At 46.9% G+C, this 25317-nt stretch overlaps 1 protein-coding gene and 1 long non-coding RNA gene across 3 annotated transcripts; one reads left to right on the plus strand and one right to left on the minus strand.

The window, feature by feature from the left end:
- Positions 1–5457: 5457 nt before the first annotated feature.
- Positions 5458–6345, minus strand: LOC135828739 (uncharacterized). Its single transcript, XM_065341162.1, has one exon. It carries the CDS (start codon positions 6343–6345, stop codon positions 5458–5460), a length of 888 nt encoding a protein of 295 aa, XP_065197234.1.
- Positions 6346–12519: 6174 nt separating this feature from the next.
- Positions 12520–21470, plus strand: LOC135828593 (uncharacterized). Of its 2 annotated transcripts, XR_010555717.1 has the most exons (6): positions 12520–12654; positions 12805–12942; positions 13784–13895; positions 14834–14959; positions 15253–15379; positions 20127–21470. It is a non-coding gene; the product is annotated as an uncharacterized LOC135828593 (long non-coding RNA). The 2 variants fall into 2 exon arrangements; XR_010555718.1 differs by lacking the exon at positions 15253–15379.
- Positions 21471–25317: the final 3847 nt, after the last annotated feature.

Raw genomic sequence — 25317 nt, forward strand, 5'->3', positions numbered from 1 at the left:
CTTACTAACCGTCATGCTCCAGTGCAGCTAGTCAGATACCCAATCTGTCCTAAACCTATACCTCACTCTTGGACAACTGCTGAACTGCAGCAGCTGCACCATACACGGAGGAACTTACACCGACAGCTTCAGCGTAGGCCAGACGACTCAGCTCTTAAACAAAGGTATCGTGCAGCCAGGCGTCAAGGAAAGCGCTTGAACAGACAACTGAAGTCACAGTTTTTAATCAAGAAATTCCAGGATCTAAGGAATGACCCAAGAGGGCAGTGGCGTCTGCTTAACGGCATGACTGGTCGTAGACCCACCCGGAACCAGCCCACTGCATCAATTTCGTCGCTGACTGATACGTTTGCAGCCATTGTTCAAGACACCAACAGGCCTGGGGTTCTACAAATTCCACCTGAAGACAATGAGCAGCTACCTCATCTCACGAATTTCCAACCAGTGACAGTACAACACGTGTCCGATATTCTGAAGTCTCTTAATTTGTGCAAATCCCCAGGTCCAGACAACGTGCTACCATCCATACTGAAGAATGGTGGAGATGCTATTGCTGAGTACCTCACGGACATAGTGAACGAGTCCCTCCAAACTGGTAATGTCCCCACCGTCTTTAAGCAAGCTATCATAAGTCCACTTATGAAATCTGGAGACCCTGATCTGGCGGCAAACTACCGCCCAGTTTCGCTGCTGCCTATATGTGCCAAGGTATTAGAAAGAATAGTACTGGACCAGATAACGAAATTCTTCGCAGATAATGGCATTGAACACGTACCAGACTCTCAATTTGCATACCGTCGCAACCACTCTTGCGAAGACTGCTTGGCTCTAGCTGTGAACAGATGGCTTTCTGCATTGGATAGCAACGAATACTGTGGTGTCATCTTCGCTGACATGAGCAAAGCTTTTGACAGAGTGGCACACTCCGCCCTCATCCAGAGTCTACATGACACAGGCATCAGAGATGTTGCCTTGAATTGGTTTTGTAGCTACCTGTCTGACAGAATACAAACTGTGAGAGTTGATCAGGAACTTGGACAGTCACGCCCATGCTCCAGAGGAGTGCCCCAAGGCTCCGTTCTGGGCCCAGTCTTGTTTTGTATCTACATTCGCGACATAACACCCTGTTTTAGGTTTAGCCAAGACCAGGAATATGCCGATGATATTGCATTTTATGTCCGGCATAGTGACTGTGATACTGTGTTGGAGCGTCTCACGGCGGACCTTGCTGCTCTGGACAGCTACCTTACAGGGAAGGGACTGGTTCTTAACCCTGATAAGACACAATTTCTGCTACTACGTCGCCCAACTAGTCCCTTACCCACCACTATGTCCATATCATGCCGCAACTCCACTCTCTATCCTGCGCACACAGCCAAATACCTGGGCCTCATTGTGGATGAGCACTTGGCATTCGATGCTCAAGTAGAGCGAGTTTGCATTGCCGTCAAGCAGAAGGTCGGAGCCTACAAGCATGCCAGGCAGAACCTGAACCACAGAGCGCGTCGTCTTTTCTATCTATCTATTATTCAATCCACCCTTGAGTATGCTAGCTCTGCCTACATTAACTGTCTATCTCACCGTTCATACAACCAGCTGATCACAGCCAGCCGTACTAGTCTTAAAAGAATATTTGCCCTTGACCGCAGAACTCCCACTGAGACCCTGTACGCTTACACCAAGATCTACACACTAGAGCAACGCTTAAATTTCAAGCAATACGTCTTTGTCTTTCGCTGTCTGCATGGTTTATCTAGCCCACTTCTCAGCCTCCTATTCACTCCCCGCTGCACTGGCCCACATTCTGCTGCCACAACTCGGGGCCAAGCTACAGCTGCTCTTGTCTTGCCTGCCTGCCACTCCCGGTATGGTTTCCATTCCATTGCGTATCTTGGTGCCGACAGGTGGAATGCGCTGCCTCCATCTTGTCGCCTGGCCGAGTCGCCTGCTTTGTTTCGCGCTCACACAAAGTCTCATTTAGGGTTCCCAGTAAAAAGGCAACATTGCCTGTTGGGAAATCCCTAACAAAATAAGAAAAAATAATAATAATAATAATAATAATAAATACAGTGCTGCCAACAAATGACAGCGTGCAACAAAAAAATCTTTCCTTGCAAGGGCACATTTTCGGCCATAACTCTTGAACGGCAGGTCAGATCGGGACACAATTTTCAGAGAATTTGCAGCTATTCATGCTCTTTCAACTGACGTAGCACTCAATATGAATTTACAAATTCGATTTTCAGCGAATTTTTGGGTAGTCTGCCACCTTAAGGGCCTATCCACACTATGTAATAAAAACGGTGTGCCGTTCCAGAGTAGATCTACGTGACGTACACGCGATGCTCTGTCCACACTGCACTCTGTCACCAGTGTAACTACGTCGTGTACCTGTTCATATTTTCTCTATTGCACAATGTTTGTAGCGCGTAGACCAGGAAAGGACTCCCTGGCTTGGTCTAGACCTACCCAGCTAGCTACAAAACAAGTGGCGGGCCAGCGATGGCAGCACTGACGCCGAGCTCAAGGAATATCACCCCGAACTCTGTTCCAGGTGCGGAAATTTGGCAACCGTGTGACTCTCGCGGCAGCGCAGCGCCAAGGTCGAGGCCGGCTGTAGCATCGCTTGACGAACCAGTTGTTGTTGTAGAAGTTTATTTAACGTCGCACCACAAACAGGCGATTTCGCCTCCTTTGATACATGTGGACGACAGAAGGAATGAGAGAGGGGGGGGGGGGGGACAGAAGTATGGAGAGAGGAAGGGTAGAAATAAATAAGCAATCAACCTCAGGGCTACACCAAAGCAAAAACGGAATGGGAACATACTATAACCAGTGTTGGTGGCCGCCGTGTATTTCCAGTAAAACTCCCTGGCTTTGGCCTTCACGTTGTCAATTTTGGTCACAAGAGGGTTCTGCTTCCTCTCCAAACAATTCTTTCAAATCAGTGCTAGATCAAATTTTCAGTGAATTCTCCGAGTCTCGCACTACACCTTCCTCTTCATCAGACCCCCGGGATTTCTCTGCATGTCCAGCCATGACTGTATCAATGTCGCCTCCGAGTGGTCGCTGAAACGGACGTGTGGCAACTCCAAAGCGAAAACAAGCGGCAGCTGGAAACAGCAAGAAAAAACTGCGATCCACAAACTCCATCGAGGCTCACACAACAAACACTGCAAAAACGGCACGTAGATGAGAAACGTGCTTTGTACAGGGGTCCGCGACTCACGTTCCGCGTGAATCCCACGTTCCCCGTTTTCGGCCATTTTTCGTCACTCACCTTGGCAACAAGCATGTTTACGGCGTGTTTACGTGGTTTTCTACCTAGTCTGGACAGGCCCTAAAAAGGAGTCAAATACATGTATAAGCGGTCAATATAGCCCTAAGGAGTGAAATATGCAGGAATATTTGACTGCTTAGGTATGGCTAAAATCTATGCGAGTCAATACTAAGGGAGTGATAAACAACCATAAACCGGTTGGTAGAGTCTTGGTCTTGCCAACCGGTTTATGGTTGTAACTAACTACTAACTACTAGTGATTACTTGTAGTCAGGAGCACTGTTTCCCATGCAGTGTGTCCTGGCCTTGTTCACGCTGTCGTCCCAGTGGCTTCTACTAGCCGCGGTTGCTTCTTGCTACTCACAGCCGTCCTATCACACCTGGCTACTATGAAACAGTTTATCACCCGTTTAGTTTATCGCAGTATTTGCCCCCCTTGTTCTTTTGCTTAGCACTAGCCTTTGCGCCTAAGACGTGCAATTGGTGAAAACTACTGTATCCTAGTTTTTCTGGTTGTAGCAGACATATCGATCAGTACATCAGTGCATCAAAGTCAACAAATTATTATTTAAAAGTGTTGCGGTGAAAAAGTAGGACAAAATGTGTAATGCCTAACTGTCCACCAACGTAACCAGATCTTATACCGTCAGCGAGTGCGACAAAATGGCACAAAACTGACAAGGAGTACTTAGACATTCTGAGACATTCTGGTTACGTTCGTGGACAGTTACCGGTAGGCATAAGTCGTAACATTTTATCCTTCTCCTTTTTCCTTTTTCATTATAATTTTAATTGGCTCACCATCCGAGCTAAAAGTGTTGAAAGCACTGAAATTAGCAGAACTATGCAAACCTTATGCCAGGTTATGGCAGGCACTTCCTTATTATTCTGCTCCATTTCTTTATCCACATACATGTACCAGACATGCATGTACCAGACATGCATGAAACATACATGACATTGTGTGGATCTACCAGAAAAAGAACGAAAATCTGCGAATTGCTCTGCTGGCAAATTATTTTCTGCCGGCATTATCAGGCAAGGGCGGCTGGGCTACTTTGTGCAGTCCCACTCAATTCCTGTCCTGTTCGTTCTGTCTTGGTCCTTTCCTTCCGTACTGTTCGCTCTTTTTTGTTTCCTCATCTTTTTTTTCCCTTGCGAGTCGGGCGTGCGGTTAATTCTAGCAAGCGAAGTGTATGTGGAGCAAAGCGGGGGTCCCTGGTTCGAGTCCTGGTGGTGACAGTCAATTTTTTTCTTCAGACGTTTCCCCTTTGCGTCTTTCCGGGCCTCAAACCAGTGAATATGACGTGTATGTATACTTGTAACTTGGAAAATGTCTCTGAGAAGGAAGTGTGGTGCTATTAGTATTAGACTGCGGAACAATGGGAAGTAAAGCGCACAGCAAACTCAACACACACACTGTACTTGCTCACTGCTAAAATTGGTCACGTGGGTCTCCCCCAGGAGAGGGGAGAGAGGAACTCAAGCGCACACACACACACGCACACACAAATTGAGACCTAGTATTGTAGTTCTTTCGAAAGGTTTCTCCGTCCAGGGACAATACAAAGCATGTACATAGGGAAAAATTGTACATGAACACATCATACTGATGAAAGTAAGGGTGAGCAGGGATAATCGGCATTCACATTGTCTATGGTCTTCTTTGGCAACAAATACTTGTCGAGGTAGGCCAGAGAGCGCAGTTGCGGTATGGTGGTTGATGTAAAACTAAAATGATCATACTGGTAATAATTACAGTCGATCTGATAAGTTCATAACAACAATTGTCAACTCAAGATGATCAATGAGATAATCAAGAAAAATCAATTCTGGAATATGCAGCGATAGTACTTTTTAAACATAATAGAAGATCTTTTTGAGATATGATCTAAGCCCTCTTGATTGGACATAAGGATAGCAATGAAGGTGGGAAGCGAAAACAGAGGGATATGCCAAGCTCCACCGCAGCATGGCTCTTGCGTCTTGGAAACCGTATACAATTCCGTGTTCAGAGCAGACAATGATGATTTTCAGTGGATTCGGCCACATCCAAATTCGGACAATCACATGCACGCATGCATGCACACGCACACATGTGTGCACATATGTACATGTACACACACACGCACACAAACAGACACACACACACACTCTCCCTCTCTTTCTCTCACTCACTACGTATGCGTGTTGACACCCAGGTAGTTATAGTGAGGCTTGAGACTGAGCTGTATACTCTTGTCGGATACCTTGGCCTTGCCGACATGCCGTGGCCATCTCAGGATATCGCCCATAGAGTACGGCACCACATCAAACAGGTTGTACACGCGTAGGGCCTGACGAATGGCACACGAATAGTACGTGCTGAACGCACGGTCCGCCATCTCCGGCGCTCCGAACGTCACCAGGATGGGCTGCTTGCGAAAGCGGCGCAGTCTTACGTCCAGCGTTGCCAGCGCCGCAAGAGCACCTCCCAACGAGTGGCCGGTCACGTACAGCGGCGCGTTGGGATGCAGCTGCAGCGACGCGTTCACCGCGCGCAGCAGGCTGCGACGGAAATCCACGTACGCCTCGTAGAAGCCGCAGTACACACGGCCCGGCACCGTCTTGCCAAGATGATGCGGCACGCAGCTCGTGTTTCCGAAATCCAAACCATTCAGATTCACCCGCAGCCAGTTCTTGTTCCAGAGGCTCGTGTCCACGTCGTTAGTCGTGGTGCCGCGGAACGCCAGTACGGTGGCATTCAACTCCGGGTCATAGCCCACTAGTGCTTTGGTGTTAAATTTACGTTTGTAGATTATCTTGTGCAGTTGAAAGTTGGCGTGATGCTCCTGGCACCAACTGCACGTCCAGTTTTCCAGCGCCCTCTCGTCCACGTCATACACGGCCTTGCAGAAGCTCATCAGTCTCTGGTCACGCGTCATGCGGAACTCGCTGTTGTAGACGCACTTATTGCGGCGCAACTGTTCGTTGAGTCTCTCGCGTCGGCCGTCCTTCGCGAAGAACACGCTATACGCCAGATAGGCGACCACGGCGACGACGACAGTGGAGCGTAGGCGAGCCATGGTACTGCTGCTGATGCTGTCGCAACTGTACCCGAGTTTCGCCTCACAAGCAACCTTCGTTGATGGCTCCGAGGAGCGTAGGAGTTGCGGAATCCGGATGTTTGAATGAAGTATTCACTGGGATCGCCTTGCTTCCCGTCACCTTCTACAGACTACCTGTACTCGTCTTTGGTTGTCGACAGTCACAGCCTCTGTGCGCCAGTGATGGCTTCGTTCCAGACGCCAAGGTGAAGTGTTTCCCCACTACCGAGCAGCCCTAGGCAATCTTATTAGTACTAACTCAATTCCACAACACAATGTTTGACTAAAGCTACTCTTTCAAAATATCTCACAAGAAAGAAGACAGCACTACCTATGCAGCCTCCGACTCGACTCCGAGCTCTGTTCCTGTTTTATGTCTTGTTCCAGCTGGGACGAAAATCTTTTATTTCCTGGCCATACATGTAGCGGGTTAGGCTGGAACGCGTCTGGAACATAGTTACATGGATTCACAGCTAGCAGCGCGCAGCTGGGACTCGTGAAAGTAGGGGTCAGGAAGTCGTGTGCGGGGGACGCACACTGCTGACGCAGCCACGCTTCGCTGTTGTGTAGTCTGTAGAACAAACAGACTGAGAAGGAAATTAATTCAAGGAATGCACCTCGGCCAACTACTTTACTACGATCTGATTCTGGTTGCACGTCAAGTGCCTTGAAGTGGTGTCATTGTTCGACACTTCACTGGCCCTATTTACGTATGCAGCCTGGCCAGTGTGGGCGTCTGGGCGAGTGCAAGCAGCTGCTGCACTGACTCTCAGTCTCATGCTCAGCGCGCACACACACGTACACAGCATTTGTACAGAATTGCGTGGGCGGGGGCGCTGACACCGCGCCATCATAATACGTCATGTAGATCTACATGTACCATGGCATGTGTACTGCAGCAACAAGGGAAAAATGTAGATGGTCACCTGGTCACAGCATGCAGATACAGTAGTGGTGTGCCAGTACAAGATACAGTGTAGTAAGTAGTTAGTACAGTACATGTACTATAGTCAACTTCGCTATACGACACTCGGCGGGGCATCAAAAAGGTGTCCTTATTCGCGAGTATAATAATTATAATATTCGCGGGATCCGCGTTAGCATCACTTGAATGTTCAGAAGAAACACACAAGCTGTAACCTTCGCTTCCGCAGGCCACCACTATGCCTTTACACCTTAGTGCCCATATATGTATATATATGAGCCAGCACAAGCGAAAAGGGACCTTATCCGTTTTTTGGGCATTTTGAGTTAGCAACGGATTCTTGTAGCCAGAGAACGTATGAATCAGATAAAAAAAACCGAATGAAAATCCATCAACATATAGCAAAGTTACGGACGTTTAAATCAACACTGTTTTCACCAAAACATCGCACATATTCACGAATAATCTTTGAAATGCGTAAATTGCAATACTTTGGCCATAGAAGCCTTACAGAAGCCTTCGAGTCACCAGCAGAAGGGCTGGAGGATACAGTATACACAAACTACTGGGCAGTTGGCATAAGTTTCACTGTGATGGAATTTATAGTGCCAAGCGTGACGTCTGATGGGCCATCACGTCCTTCCGTACCACGCAGGCACGCCGCATTTTAGATCTAACAACAAGAATAATAGAATGTTCTGAGGCATGTAGCTTTGACACAGCACCAGACTTTAGCAATTATCAGGCTCAAAACGTGTGTTGCACTACGCAAGTTTGTCATTCCTCCGGCACAGGCGGACACAGCTCATCCTTGTAAGGGTCTGCCACAAACGGCCGGATATCCTTGAACAGGTACTTCTGGCGTTCTTGTGACAGACCTGCTGGGGGCAACACTTGGGGAAGGCCTGCTGCTCTCACCTGCTCAGGTGTGGTCTTCAACAGCTGAACATGGTCAGTCAGGTGATGCATGCAGTCGTCTTCTGCTCCTCACTCCCAGCCGCCATCACGTTGCGCCGCAAGTCCTCGCACACAGGGCAAACATCCATGCGAGCCGTCATGAACTTAATATGCGGCAATGTCTGGTGCCAGATGGAGCGGAACGTCGACAAGGATACAGACTTCTTACCCTCCTTGTGGCAGCAGTCGCAGAAGTCTGCATGCACGGACTTGTAGGTTTATGACGCTGGAAGGAAGATAGGTGGCGTGTCGTCTCTGCCACGGAGTGGCGCAGGATGTGGAATTCCAAACACTTCCGTGCCGAGTGATGTACTCCACGCAGTACTTCACAACAGCAAACTCCAGGACATTGTGTGGCCGTTTGCCTGTGTTGCCGTGCACTAGTGGCACAAGCCCATTCTTCTCCAGGTGGCTTCTGTACCGTTTCAGCCTCTTGCTAGACAGTGCGTACACGTGACGGAACGCACCCACACAAACAGTCAGTCCTTGGAATTTGTAGGTAAAACGCTCCCTCTTGCGCTTCTCTCCACTCTCAAAAACTGTTTCAGGATTACTCAAAGCTTCAAGAAGGCCCAGGACCACCAGCTCAATCTCGTGCAACTCCATTTCTCTCATGTTCAGGATCGACGTCTCGATGTCAGCTGGGTCAAATTGCTGCAAGCAATTTTTTGAACATCCGCAGTTCTCTTTTTGACGAACAGTGTCGTCCTCCTCTGCCGGCGCAACGGTCGCTTCACAAGCTGCTGCGGAGCTAGCCTGCGGAGGTTTGGGCTCTGCCTTTCCGACATACAGCTCTGCTGCTGCGTCGACATCCACTCGCTGCTGAAGAAAGTGTCGCCGTCGTCAGGTTGAACCGAACGTCACTGGCGTCCGACTCGTCTTCCTCACCAAAAACTTCAGCCTCATCTCTTCCAGGAGAGATTTCAGCGCTTCGTTCACGGTGAAACATTTACGATGGCTCATAGTGAACAGCTACGCCGACCCAAGGACTTAGCAGAAAGCGAAGACGGCAAGACAACTGCGCTGAAACTGTGAAAGCAACTCGTTGTCTTTCCGCTCGCGCGTGCGATTTTATTCAGCGGAGGTGTCGACGTGTCACCTGGTCACGGTCGATCGATTTTGATCGCCGATCGGTGGTACGTGGGTCGATTTAGCCAGGGTTTTCTTCTACAGGAGCTGTAGGATACTGGCTCTCCAATACAAAGAATGACTGAGCTCCAAAGAAGTCGCGTATCGCCAAAAAACGAACAGTTTCAAGTTCGATCCGAACGTGACAGCTGAGAATCAGCTGATTCACTTCAAGTGCGGTTTTCTCAAAATCACGTGCAGCAGGATAAGGTCCCTTTTCGCTTGCGCCGGCTCATATATATATAGTGGCGAATGCAGACCTCACAAGTGAGTCAGTCAGGGGAGAGGAGGTGAGTCTTCTCAACCAATCGGGCGTGTAACGGCCCATATATAACCCTGTAAACTGCATCCTAGATCCTTGTTATCCTCATTCGAGCTGTGAGTACCCAGTTGACCGTGGGTGTCGGCGCAGTTCAACACGCGTAAAAAGTATTTTTACACGCTCCCTGCTGCCAGCGCGGGTCTCGAACTCGCGAAGTGTCGTTATACCCGAAGTCTCATTATGTATTACAGTGGGATGGGACTTTGCTCGGGGCATGGTAATTCTGTCGTTATTCGCGAATTGTCGTTATATCCGATGTCGTTATTAGCGAAGTTGACCGTACATGACTGTACAAACTATGTACAATGATTATAGTTATACACTACAGTGCTGCCAACTGAAATCCGACCCCTGACCTGAGCGGTGCGCTCACATCGCGAAGAATGTGAACCCACCGCTCAGGGGTCGGATTTCAGTTGCCAGCGCTGTAGTACAGTAGTACAGTCAGTAGTAGGACCGGAGCAGGTCTGCTAGGTGCTGCCTTTCTTCCTGTCAAGTGTCATTCGACAATCGACTGTCTTTGTATCGGCAAAAATGTTAGCTCCCTTGTGAATGCGTCTGCCCAGGCCGTAGTCTGACTCTCATCAAGAGTCTTGGTCAGCTGGTGTGCAGACCCATCACTGTATGCCTCTATGAGTGAACTAGTACAAGTAGGGTCTGGGCGCCATGCATGCATGGCAAGGGGTCTATTTTAGCCTATTTTAGGTACATGTACATTGTATGAGTGCAAATCACCAGATTAGGTGAACAGAAACTTTTGTTTACATAAATTATCAGGGATTATACATGTGCATGTAGGTACAGAGAAGCAGTCTACCCTATTGGATGATGCGTGTGTTTTGTATTCGTGTGGCAAAGAAATAATTAAATTGTAGCAATGTCTATGTACATGTACATGTACATGTACATAGACATGTACATGTACATGTACATGTACATGTATGATGTATGATGTAGGTGTGAAAGAGCTGCACCGAAAGTAACGAAAATGAAGGTACAGTACATGTACATGTGGCAGAATGTCCTATCTTTGAGACAGTTTGACGGCCATTCCAGAAAAAAAAATAAACATAATTATTGTCAACCTAGCGTGTGTTTGGACGATGTACATGTATGTACTAGTAACCCAGGTAACAAGCCGATTTAGTATCATCATGCGACGCGACTCTAGCCGTCTAGCGCTGGCTGTTTAGTTGTCACTTGTGTGGGTGGCCATGGGCTCCCACAGTTCAGCCATGACGACCCAATCATAAGACATAACTGGTACATGCTGGTACTGGTAGTAGATAGTGGTAAGTAGGGTCAGGCGGATTTTTCCGGCAGAAAAATTGGCAGAATTCGGTACTTTTTCTGGTAAGTTTCATGCATGTTTGGTTTGTGGATAAAGAAATTGAGCAGAATTCGAGGAATTGCTCGCCATAAGGTTTGTATGGTTCTGCCAATTTCACTGCTTTTGCAGTTTTGGAGCAGAATCTGCCACCTTTTCGAGCATAAACCGCCAATGCCTAGGGCCCTCCATGCGTTCTCCCAAACATTATCACTGTACAACTCACGACAATTGGTACGGGCTGACAGATGTTGCTTGATTGACGAAGTGCGATAATGTTTTCTCAATATTGTCACGTGGTAGATGTGCATTGCATTTTGCTGTGTTAGAAGCTTTGTATATCCGTAAGTTAGATCCTGAACTTTGCGTACAGAAAGAATATGACTATGTTGTCGCTACAATTGTTTGGTGTTACTCCTCGTCGAGGTGTTAATAATGTGACTTCATTTGCTCACCATGTTATTGTCACTGCAAGTATTATTATTCTCCTTCGAGTTTTGTCTTCTGTGTCGTTCTGAATTTGATAATTTTCCACCTTGCGACGAGTGTTGTTATCACAGTGAGCGGCACCGCGCTGGGTGAGCATTTTGCAGCCAAGCATGCCTCTGAACCATTACCATTGGGAGCAACGGCCTTCTCGGGTATCCGGGTTCTTGGTTCTGAGCGTGACCGCCCCAGGAGGAGGATCCGAGAGGCCATCAACATCAGGGAACGATCCCCGGAAATCAACAACAACAGTGGCTGGGACCTGCTATAACGTTAACACCACCTGTGCAGCCATATATTATTAGCTTCTAATCGGCACATGTGTGTGGGCAATGCATTGCCCACACACATGTGCCGATTGTATCACCCAGAATGCATGCTAGAAGCTAGAAATATTAAATATGGCCGCACAGGTGGTGCAGGTCCCATCCAATGTTGTGCCTCCACGTACATGTACCTTGGCTACCACTTTTTATGGAGTATTCTCCCACATTCTACCATGGTCATAATCTTTCTTACTCAGCTACCTACAGCATCATGCATGGGATGTTGTGGTACTGATCTGTGCGTTTTGCCGGCATTGAATGCATTTCCATGTTTACTGCGAGTGGCGCGGGGTTCTATACACACCTCACTGGAGGTGTGAGACTGGAACTGTGCAAGTTGTATCACTGCTGTAGCGCAATCACAGACTACTTTCCTCGCTGTTTGTGCTTGTGTTGTCATGTACATGTAGCAATGCACTCGCTACGACGTGCTTCGCACTTCTCTACGCGCGCTGTCACTTGGTTCCGCGCTTTGCTTCCTTCTTTTATACTGCTGTTTTTTCCATGTCCACTTCATTCCTGATGATGGTCATGAAGACCGAAACGTTGAAACGAGACCTCTAATGGATTTGTGTGAAATGCAGTGCTCTCTTGACTTGAGTGTAGGCAGGTTGAGTGTAGGCAGGTTGCCTGCAAACAATGTTCAAGTGTAATGAAGTTGTGTGAAGCGTCCTTCAAAACTTTGAAATTATTAATACTTTGAAGTATTATTATTATGCAATGGTCTCCTGAGTTGTCGGGTCGTCTTGCCAGTAGTTGCACTACCATGCAAAGAGGCTTGCACCTGAAGCAGCTCCGCGGCGCTCCAACCGTCGAGGTAAGCTTGTGAAAGACCACTTCACGGTACTATGGTTCATGTTATTGGCGTATTTCGATCATTGCTAGCAGCTGGTAGCCGTACTACATCCATTGATCTAAATTATCGGAAGAAGGCGTCTTTGGCTTCTTTGTCTTAATTTTCGTGCAGATATGCGCCGTGTGCGATAAGTCCTGTGCAAGCAAAGGAGCCTTAGCTAGGCACAAGCTCCGCTACCACGCTTCCTTGTCCCCCTACAGCGAGGACAAGTTTCACCCTTGCCTGATATGCGAGGGCTCCTTTAGGCAGGTGAGGTGGTATCTTGTTCAACACTACATTGAGAAGCACAAGCAAGAACTAGGTTAGTAGGTAATTGGAAGTTACATGTACATGGATAGTAAATACGAGGATTTACTAATGAGTTCCCACGTCCAAAGATGTTCTCACTTACTACCAACCCAGATGATTGCCGCAGCCCGAAAATATCGGTTGGCTTGGAGTTTGTTTATCAAAATGCAGCGACGAGAAACCATCCAAAAACGTTGTCGTGTATTTTCACTGTGATTTGCTTCTGCTAGTTTCTCATTGACACCAAGCGTACTGTCTACTTTAGAGTCGAGCGTCACCAAGTGAAGAATACCAAAACCTGATGTACTCTTGGCGTCACGATGACGCTTTCATTGACCCTGCTCCATTGTACATTCCTGAGGGTCTGAGGCAGTGAGTGCCCGGCACCAGTGCTGGGGAAGAAGCCAATGCCTGGAGATGAACACAGTGCTCAGTTGTCATTGGTTACCTACATGTATGTACGAATGGTCTAGCAGGCGATACATTTTGCCTAGATGGAAAAGTACTCTTGTATATTTTGTATTAGACACATTCACATAGGCCGCGTGCTGAAAGAGGTCTCAGTATCAGTATTCGTGTCAAAAGTCGTATCTGTTCAATGCAATTTCCGTCAACGCCTTGCCAAGTATTCATAAGGTGAATATGGTACGGGCTCGGAGGGGTATTATTCCACCCACTGCAACAGTTCCAAATGCATTTTCTCTCTATGATATTCTATAGAAATAGAAGAAAGAAGTTTCGCCAGCCGTGATGAGTTTGTTTGTTTGTATTTATTTTGATTCGCAAATCCAAACGGGCATAGAACCCAACAACGTGAAAGCGAATATGAACATTATAGTTCTTACAGTGGAAGGAAGAAGAGGAATCTGCCGCAGGGACCCACTTTGTGAAGCCACGCGGCTCAAATAGTCATGGTAAGCTCCCTATGCTAAAGCCCTATTACTCCTTTGTAATCTGATAATCTGATATTATTGTCAAGTGGATGAAACCCAGAGCGACGAATTGGTGATTTCCACTGACTGTGTTCTAACGGTTTGTCAACGAAGGAAAATAGTATAATGATAGAAAAGCTGCATATGTTCTACGCGAGAGTTTTATACCCAACAACAGTAGGTTCTCGGTCCTTATTGTTGGCCCGCCATTTCATCTTTCCATTGACATGATTTGTTTCTTGCATACACAAAAGATTGAGGTTAAAATTGATGACAGTGAGTTTACTAATGTGTATTTGAGTGGCTGGGGTGAAGTGAAAAAAAAACTTTGCATTAAAAACTCTATTTCGTGCTAAGTTATCGCTCTTTCTGACTTATTATCTTGTAACTGTAGTGGACAGTTAGGGCATGTTCGATTGGTAGGATCGGGATCCCGATCCACCGGATCCACTGGATTCGCACCCTTTCGATTGGTCGAATCCGGATCCGGATCCTTCGGATTTGGATCCGATCAACCCACCTCGGGGAGCAGGGTTGACCAGATCCAACGGATCCAAATGTGACCTTTGTGCGTATATGGCGGGTAAAAATCATTTTTGTACACATTGTGGTACGCACACGTGGATGGAGATAGAGCTTCTTGACTTTTTGTACGACGCACACGAGGAGTACGACGTTCACCCTTTTGGGTGACTTGGGAGCGCCATTTTCAACATGGCAACAGTCAAGGTCCAAAATAAAGTGTTCAGTTGAATCTGAAGGATCCGAGGGATCTGAGATCTGGATCCAGATCCCGATCCTTACCAATCGAACATGCCCTTACTCATAACTTGTCCTCGTGCGATTTTCCATGTTTTTTTACCTTTTAACGCAACTAATCGTGATGCTATTCTTTTGACGAATGAACTTTGTTTGTTAAGGCGGTTCAACGTATGCCTGCAACAGAAGTGGCACCTCCAGATGCAAGAAAACAGAACCTGTGACGTCTTCAGCAAAGCTTGACACAGCGTCCATAGCCCGCATGTATTCGCAAGGCCAGGCTAACAGTACGTACACAAACATTTGTGGGCCTACTGTGGTGCTTGATTTCTCCACGCCATGTGATCAAGAATGGTTTAAATTAAGTGCTTCATTTGGCTGATACAGTACATAGTCTGTTTACGTTAACGCTAAATGTCCTGAAAGTATTGTGTCAAGCTTTGTTCCCGGGAGGCCAGTTACAACAGAATGATAACTATTGCTGCCAGTGTGTTCTTTCTACCTTGCTATTGTTACGCTAAAAACTTGTAAAACAGTTGTATACCGGTGACTTTAGCTCTCGTATTCTGTTGCAACTCAGGAAACACAAATGCGAGGTATATTGCAACGCAGTAACAACGGATGGTGTGGAAAGTTGCTGGTGTGAAGTCGCTTGCAAACCCCGCAGTTGTCTTGTTGGAACTATCTACCGCCCTCCATCTGAACCTGTGGGTTGTTGTTGTTGTTGTAGAAGTATATTTAACGTCGCACCACAAACAGGCGATTTCGCCTCCTTTGTTAAATGTGGACGACAGAAGGAATGAGAGAGAGAGGGGGGGGGGGGACAGAAGTATGGAGAGAGGAAGGGTAGAAATAAATAAGCAATCAACCTCAGGGCTACACCAAAGCAAAAATGGAATGGGAACATACTATATGCAAAATAGCTTCATACATATATTGCAAAACACGTTTACTATTCTTCAGTCCGCTATACCACAGAAACACACTAGCGGAAAAGCATTTAAACGGAGCCATGATGCGCTTTTAGCAGGGCACAGAACTGAAGGTGGCTGGGCTTGGAACGGAGATCAGGCGGGAGCTGGTTCCACAGGACTGCGCCGATGAACTGCATGGTCGCTCGACCGGCAGGACCCGGGCCAAAATGGTACTCGAACGAGGTGATGTGCTGCTCCCCGAGTGCGGTCACCAGTAACTCTCACGAAGAAGCTGGTGAAGAGGGAGCTAGCTCGGGAGAACAGACAACGACGGACAAAGATGAGGAGCTTAATGTTAAACATGTCCTCCAGGGTGGTGAGGCGGAGCTGTTCAAAGATCGGGCTCGTGCGGGACCACGGTGGCAGACGGAAGAAGCCGCGGATAGCGCACTTCGTTGGACGTGTGAGGGGCTCCATGTTGCCAATTTGAAGTGACGGATAAAAGGCGCATTGGAAGCGTACGACAACCTACCCTGGATCATCGACCTGTAAAACAGGATCTTTGACGCCAGGGTGAGGCTTCGCCACAGCGCACCTGCTGGATTGTGTGATTGACGTGAGGCTCCCAGGAGAGCTGCCCATCTACCATTACGCCCAGGTGGGTTACTGGGACAAGCTAGACGAACATCTTTGCGCTGCTCTAAGGCCACAGCCAAATGCTATTGTTTGTGGTGACTTTAATGTGAATATTGACCTAAGTGCCAGGGACCCTCAGTATCACTACTTATCTGACTTGCTGAACAGCTATGCTCTGCATTACGGTGTCAACAAGTCTACGCGATTTAGCTCAACAGGACAAGACAGCACCCTCGATTTGATACTGAACAATTTTGATCCTTCCACTGCAGCGAAGATCATCCCGGTCGCGTCCAGTGACCATGCTGCCGTGGCCAGTGACTTTCACCTCATTGTGCCTCGTGGATCTGACACCACACGTTTATACCGCAACTATCACCGGATAAACCACGATCACTTCCGGCGTGATTTAACCCAGAAGAACTTGTGTAGTATTACAGGCAACCCAAGCGCCATGTGGACCGAGTGGTCTAGCCGGTTTATTGAGGTTTTGGATGTCCATGCCCCACTTCAAAGTAATCACAGAACGAAGAAGCCTTCGGTGCCATGGATTGACCGGCAATTGTTGTACTTACTACACAAGCGGAACAGGTTGCACCAAAGGTGGCTCTCTGCTAAGACACAGGAGACTTATGATGAATTTAGTACAGCCAGACGTGCGGCAACTAGCTACAACAGGACCCGGAAACAGGAATTCTACAACTCCAAATTTCAGCAATGTACTGGAAATGCCAGAGAGACTTGGAAAATAATCAAGGAGTTGACAGCCAAACAGTCGACGTACAGGGATCCACAGTGCACGGTGGATGCGATTCGAGACACTTTTTCGAAAGTTGTGGAAGATCCAGCTCGCCCTGCACAGCTACGCCTACCCCTTGGGCCTCCACCTGCGGTGCACTTCTCGGAATTCTCGCCAGTCTCCATTGCAACTACTCGGAAAATGTTGGAACAGTTGGACACCAGAAAAGTCACTGGGAGTGATGATATTCCAGCAAGTCTCCTCCAGATGCATGCTGACATCCTGGCACCGTCACTCACGCTACTATTTAATAAGTCATTGAGAGATGGACAGTTTCCTGCGGCAATGAAGGTGGGTAAGATACGGCCTCTGTTCAAGGCTGGAGACCCCAGCCAACCCAAGAATTACCGACCAGTCTCCCTATTGCCGATAGTGTCGAAGGTGCTTGAACGTATTGTTCATAAGCAGCTTCTGCAGTACCTCAACACGAACAATTTCTTGCCTACTAGTCAGTTTGGTTACAGACACCAGCATTCCACAGCAGATGCCTTAGCACTAGCTGTAGAGAACATCAATGAAGCACAATCCGCTGGGCAGCACACAGGAGTAGCATTTGTCGACATGTCTAAAGCCTTCGACAAGGTAAAGCATAGCATTATGGTTGAGGACCTCTTTGAACTGGGTCTCACTAGCACTGCTTTGCAATGGCTTTCAGACTACTTGATGTATTGCCGGCAATACGTGGAGACAGGAAAAACCAGAAGTACAACTTATGACAGCCAGTCAGGGGTTCCTCAAGGGTCAGTTCTCGGACCTTTGCTCTTCGTTCTGTATGAGGGATATTGCCGGCGACCTTGCCCCTCATGACGTCACCACTATTCAGTTTGCTGATGACATCTCGCTGCGTGCGAGCAGTCCACAGCCAGAAGTTGTCTCCCAGCGCCTCACTTCAGCAGTTCAGTACCTGGCCACTTGGTTGAAGAAACGTGGACTGATCCTTAACGAGACCAAGACGCAGATACTCGCCATACCACACCATAGAGCTGCAGCCCTCGACATCAATGTTGTATGCAATTCACAAGTCCTACCAGTAGTCACATCTGCCAAATACCTTGGCCTGCATTTTGACTCGGACATGAGTTGGACCACAATGGTGGACCATGTTGCTCGTCGTGCTGCCGGCAAAATTGCTGTCCTGCTGCGACATGTTTCCTCGCTGCCATATCCATGCCGACTCACCTACTTCAGATCTATCATTTTGCCTGAATTTTTGTATGCTTCTCTTAGTTACTACCCGTATTTGACAGTTGCCCAGGAACAACGGCTACATAGGCTGTTCAAACGTGCCGCTCGGGCAGTCTGCAAGTCGCCACCGTGGACCAGTACTGCTCCCCTGCTAAATCGAATGCATGTATGTGATCTACAGGTTTCTGTGCACTTGAATATGTGTTGTTTCATTTGGCGATGTTTGCATGATGCATGTAGCACCCTGTTTGAGTCCTTTTTTGCTGTCGTGCCCTCAACTCGCACTCGGGGAGGCCAAAGCAACTTGCTTGTGGTCCCACCTGCTAGCACTGCTCGTTCTGCTAAGCGCCTAACGCACGCTGGAGCCATTATGTGGAATAGATTGCCACCAGCAGCAAAATGTTCAAATAGGTATTTGGATTTTAAATCTCAAGCCTTGCAGTATAATATTATCAGCGACATAGGTTTTCCAATGCTCACTGGATTGATATCTGTTCGTTGCAACCAACCTTCCGTTTTTTCCTTTCTCTTTTTCTCTTGTATCTTCTTTTCCACAATATCCTTTAACATGTTATTCACAGTGGGTCCAATGTTATTAGGCATTTTGCCTGTTTTCATTTCCACTATAAATAAAGTATACAACAACAACAACAACAACACTGCGGGCATAACACCGGCCTCGTTCACATTCGACGCAACGCCGACGGTACGGTACGTAATGGCTTTTAGGGAGGGCTGGGGTGAGCTGTAAAATCCTGTACGATTCGTACGACACGACATGCAGCAGTCGTTGAGACGTTCAACGTCGAACGGCGCGAGTCATAAGGCACGGTCCGTGACGGGGTGACTTTCGGGCCTAATTTCTCGTTTTCCGGGACTTCTTTTCAATTATTTCCCCTTGAGCGGAATCAAGTTCACAGTACCAGTTTTTCATGAAGACCAAAAAATTAGCCCTGAAAGTTGTGGCATTCAAATAATAGCCCCTGGAAATGATAGAATAGTTCGTCTGTCACGCTTCTGAACTATCCCTAAATACAATAAGTGACATGAGATCTTCTGTTGCTAAAATTCAACTCAAGTCGTGCTAGCCATTCTGTGAGTTATCATGGGAAGCACAGTGTTCAAAATGCTAAAAATGTCCAAGTACGAATCGGGAGTAGTGGGCGCACGATGCCGTCTCCTGTTCACACTCGAATTTCAGCCGTTTTGTACGCTTGCGTCCCCGTCTACGCCCGTCTATGGTATGAAAAGTTGGATTGATCCAACTCTTCCCGTCGCTTCCCGATCTGTACGGTAGAACGGTTGCGTTCCCGTTCCTGCCTGGTGTTCACATTGGACGCCGTCAGACCGTCCCGTCGCTTCCCGTCGATCCGTACGTCGCGTCTTTTTTCTCTTCCGTGGGTGGTCTCACCCTCTCCTCAATTCAATTGGCTGTCTTGACATGCCACGAGGTGCAGAATAAATAAATAACTCCTGGCATCAATACATGTTAGCTGAGTATTATGCTCTATCTGGTTGGATACGGCAATTCATTTGACGTGTTCTGGCATCGTAAATCATAACAAGATGAAAATGATGAGGACCTGAAGGAGAAATATGGCATTGGTCTCTAGCTACATCCCTCCATGTCTCTCTCTCAGTCTCTCTTTGTCTTTGTCTCTGTGTGTGTCACATGACGGCGTGAACCCAATACGCGGCATCTATGTAATACTTCATCAGTTGTGTCCACACTGCCTATTTTCTAATTTGCTGCCATTTTAAATCTGTGTAGACACGTGAAAAAAGGCGGTGTATAATGAGCGGAATGTCGGCTGCAATGAGTTGTTCATTACAGTGGACCACCGACCATTGCTTTCATTTTCTCAGGATTGTATCAAATTTGTGGTCCCTCATATTTTGTGCGTGTCATGCATGCTGCAGGTAATTTGCAGTCTAAAGAGGAAGAGGTCCGACATTTGGCAGCATATATTTCAGCAGCAACGGCATTCCCCAGTATTTGTCTCAATCAGCTGGGCGGTGACAGCACTCATGGGGACAACCCAGTCCACAGAGTGTTCTGGAAGCTTGCCAGAGCCCGATCGAATGCACTCCTGAAAGGTTCTCGAATTGTACAAGCCGAACGCCAACCTCCTACAGTACTCCTCATGCATGACATTGTGATGGACTAGTTGACAATTCAATAGTTTAATAGTTGACAATAGTTGTACAATTCGTTTTCGCAAAGCTTCCCCCTTCTCAGGCTTCTGTACTTATCTTTTGATATTTCTGAGCCACCCAAGTTGGGTGGTGTGCTGCTGTGCTGCTTCGAATTGTAGTTAGACCGCTTTGTCAAGTATCCTACTGGTCTCGTCATCGTCCAGTAACAATCGACATTCTTTGTTCCGTTGGGACTGTAGCTTGTGCTCATTTTCGTTCCGCTTACTAGTAACCTTCCCCGCTTTGGTCTCTCCATAATAGGAATTGGCGGATATTGCTTGAAACGGTGGCAGATTCTGCTCGAAAAGCAGTGAAATTGGCAGAACCATACAAACCTTATGGCGGGCAATTCCTCGAATTCTGCTCCATTTCTTTATCCACATACCAAACATGACATGAAACCTACCCGAAAAAGTACCAAATTATGCCAATTTTTCTGCCGCCATTATCGCATATGCCTACTCCATAACCTTGAGCCTTCCGAGTCGGAAGGCTGTCGGTTAGCGCTAAGGAGATGCGTTGAAGCTAGGTGTCAAGACGTCGAATATCTCAGTACTCTGTCAATGTTGTGCCTAGTTGTTGCACTTTCTGACTGTATATAATGGATTCTGCCAGCAGAAAGATTGGCAGAATTCGGTACTTTTTCGGGTAAGTTTCATGCATGTTTGGTATGTGGATAAAGAAATGGAGCAGAATTCAAGTAATTGCCCGCCATAAGGTTTGTATGGTTCTGCCAATTTCACTGCTTTTCGAGCAGAATCTGCCGGTCCCTACTTGTAGTAAGGTCACTGTTTCCGAACACAGTGTCCTCCACCTTGTTTCATGCTGTCAAACTAACAACATGTACATGTACATGACTTGTACTAGTAGGTCTACAAACCAGGCAGACGCTATCTGGCAACACACACACCCTCTTCTAATGATTCTCATGCGCCGCAACAGTAGCGAGAGTTTGTGGGAATCCGGAGAGAATAGTGTGTTGGTCGGCTCAAATTGTCAAATGTTCAAAATGCTGCTGAACCTTTCAAATTATTCATTATTTCAATTTTGTTGGGCCTCTGGTGTGAATACTCGCAGTGCTGTGTTGGAGCGCTACATGTAAGTCTGAGCTCTCACCCTTATAGTCAGTATGCTATAGTAAAAGCCATACTATTATAACGAAGTGATAGCTCTAACGAGTTAACGAGGAGAAATCTGTCGTTAAAATAGAAATTGTTATACAGAAATCGATACATATACTGTCCTATTGAACGTTGAAGATGAGTGGGAATCGTTACTTTTGGTACACGTAAACCAGTCAATTTTGGGAAATCCTTATATACATGTATGCGCCTCGTTAGAATAATGGCTTTTACAGTACCTGTGTTTTCCATCACCCACCGCACCATACCTGAGCTCTTCAGTCAGCCCCGACACGACGTTGCCACAGCACACGGCCAGCAAAGCGACACATCCGTTGGTACTGAATTCCTTCACACACTGATATTATGGCTTTTTCGAGCATAAAACTCTCGTAAGTGATTCTGAAGGTACATGTATAATGTACTGAAGTACATGTACATATGTACTTCGAAGTTCAATGTCATGTAGATATTGTAGAATGGCTAAGAATCCCTGGTGATGGTTTAGTCTGGAGAGCAGTATAAGTGGTGCTTTTCAGGCACAATCTTCCTCAGCCTACTCAAGCTCAACTGATGAGGGGTGAATTCCCCGAAACACTGTGTATTGAGCAGGGAGTGGTGCTTTCTTGCAGGTTTGCCGAGTGGAAGGTGCGGCGTGCTCCTCGTGTGCTCCGGATGGCAGTCGACTCGTGAGTCAGTCAAGTGTCAAGTTCGGCAAGAAGCATGTGTTCCTAGTTGGAACAATCAACTTCATGGCTAAGAATAGATAGTGAAAATCATGGCGCCCTTGTAGCGTATCCTAGGGGTTTGGACCCCGTTACACCCTTTTGTACTGAAAGGGATAAGCATAGGACACACTTCACTGAGGGTTGAAGATAGAGCTAGAGTAAGAAAAAGAACCAAGTTGAAGTGCAAAACACTGTGAAAAACTAAACTGGTGATAATGTAAAGACGTGTTTCATGTCGACATTCATGACATTGTATAGGAAATGCTTAAAGCGAAACTCGTCGTCCTTGTTGATATTTTCACACTCACTGACAGTGACTTTGCGGACCCAGATAGGTTAGCTATTGGGTAATCCTGAAATAAGGCTCATTATTATTATTATCCATCAGCACCCCGGCCGAGGGCCAGAGATAGGCACCCACCAGGCTAGCATCCAGCAGTCAAAGGTCGGGCCATGCATCATATGGATAGTTTAAAATAATTATGATGGTAGGTAAACAATTCAATATGGATCATATGATACAGTAGAGGGATTGGAGGAAAATAGGACCGAAAGAACTCCACCATCCACCCCAGAGCATTACAAATCAAGGACCTTCGCTGGATAGCTGCGGAGCCAAGGAGAGCATTCTTTTGCAAATTAATTAAGACACAGATCGGCAGCTGGTGATACCGATGGTGTCAAGGTATCCTGGCAACTGTTTGGAAACAGTGCACAAAGTCCCAACTACAACAGGAACAATCGGAGTCTCAACTTGCCATAGCCGATGGACTTCGCGGGCAAGAAGTTGATACTTGGCACGTTTCTCAACTTCCTTGTGAGCTACGCGTGGATCGCCAGGTACAGCAATAATAATTATTATTATAATAATAATAATAAAACTCGGGTATTGAGCCAATAATAAAAGTAGAAAGGAAAAGGACATTATGGAAACGAGTTAAGAGTAACTCTCCACCACTGTAACTAGATTATACAGTCAGAAAGTGCAACAACTAGGCACAAAACTGACAGAGTACTGAGACATTCGACGATAATAATAATAATCTTTATCACATGGCACGTGAGTGTTGCCCGTACTCCAGCGAATCAGCACCTTTCGCGCCGCGGGCAATAATATGCGATATTGCCCGCAAAAAAATAGTTTATTTGCCCGCAAAAAAATAGTTTATTTCAATTCAGTGATCGCGTGACTACGACGACTCTGTAGACTGTACATGTACGACTCTACGACGAGTCGCAGTGTAGCATTGAGACGAAGATGGTTTTTGGAGATGGACATCCCGGCAATGGACATGGCCTCGGACGTCTGCCGTGTGGTGCTTGCAGGGATCATTTGTTCAGTCATGTTGGCAGCCTGACCGTCGGTAAGCTTGTGGATAAGATTCAGTTCTGCTCGAAGTGGTACTGTGATCACAAACAATTATTTGAAATAACACAAATTCAACTCAGCGTCGTGCGTTTTCAAATCCTCGCAAAGTCACTGCCTGTGTGTGGTCTTCATGTGCCACGAAAAACTCTTACCAGGCTCATCTATCCTCTGCCTTCACCTTTGCTTGAACAACAAACACAACAATTCAGGAATGTTTTGCAATGAAAAATACAGCTATCTGGAGCTGAAAAAAAAAGAAGAAAATAATATTGTCCTCAGAATTACACACCAGGGAGTCGTCAAATACTTGCACTTGTTGCAGTACTGTATTTGACAACTTCCTGATACACAATCATGTAAACATGAAGAAACTCTTTGTGGTAGCACTCTTAATTTTTCAACTGAAATTATGATTCTGCTGTATTTTATTGTCGTTGCCATGTCTATTGCTATGACGATGCGGTGCCGGCACTTTTTTTCTGTCTCCGTCTTTCAGTACTGTATACTCTCTGATGGCCTGTAGCAGACTTTTTGTTAGGGTGTAGGAGAAATGTCTTCATTTTTCCTGTTTTGATAATGATAGCACATCAATATACATTGTGGTCATAATGTGTTGGCATTTGGGCTAATTTGAACAGCAGCCCAATGGTCTGCTCTGTGGGCCATGTGATAAATTTGTTATCGCATGGTTGCTGCGGGCCTTATGGCATATTATTGCCCCTCGAGGTTAGCCCTCGGGCCTACGGCCCTCGGACTAACCTCTCGGGGCAATAATATGCCATAAGGCCCTTGCAACCATGCGATAACATATACTTATTTCAGGATTACCCAAAGGCTGACGCCTATCGGGGGGGGGGGGAGAGTGTCAATGATCAGGGCCTTCTTGGCAGGTCCATCAACCAGAACATCATCAGGCCGTCGGTGCTCAATGAAGCGGTCGCACCAGATGGTGAAATCCCACGGAATCTTGGTCTTCTGGTCCTGCGGAGAGACTTTGGCGTCTTCTTTTTCCTTTTTTCTTTTTCCTTTTTCTTTTTTACTAGAGCCACGTAAACCCGTCATGAGTGAGCCATGAATAAGGGGAGTGGTGGCGTGGTCTGGGATGCTCTGCCGACCTTGGGTCTCGGCTTCATCACAACCAGGCGCGCCTTTTTTTATTTATCGCCGTGGTTTGGCAATCACCCACTCTCTTAACATTGGCCGGTGTTTCCACCGAGTCTTGAGATGTTGTAATAAATATAATATAATATAATATATAATAGCAGAGAGAGAGCGAGAGCGAGAGCGAGAGCGAGAGCGAGAGAGAGAGAGAGAGAGAGAGAGAGAGAGAGAGAGAGAGAGAGAGAGAGAGAGAGAGAGAGAGAGAGAGAGAGAGAGAGAGAGCAAGATAGAGAGAGAGAGAGAGAGAGAGAGCAAGATAGAGAGAGAGAGAGAGAGTGAGAGAGAAAGAGAGTCTGAAGTATCTCTAGCTTCAGGCACGTTATCCTCGGGTGAAGGATGCTCTTGTACCGTTGCATTGGTCTAGGTATGCTCAAGCACCGGATCACAGTGGTGCTTGCACTGTTTGTAGTGTACTTGTCTTCACATGGTATCCCATGTACACAACAGAGTGACCAGTGGACCAGAGAGGCCAGCCGATTATGACGCTCCAAGTAATCCCGTCCAGCGAGCTTTGAACACTCGCATAGGATATGGGC

This window comes from Sycon ciliatum, chromosome 12 (assembly GCF_964019385.1).
Source record: "Sycon ciliatum chromosome 12, ocSycCili1.1, whole genome shotgun sequence".
Taxonomy (NCBI): Eukaryota; Metazoa; Porifera; class Calcarea; order Leucosolenida; family Sycettidae; genus Sycon; species Sycon ciliatum.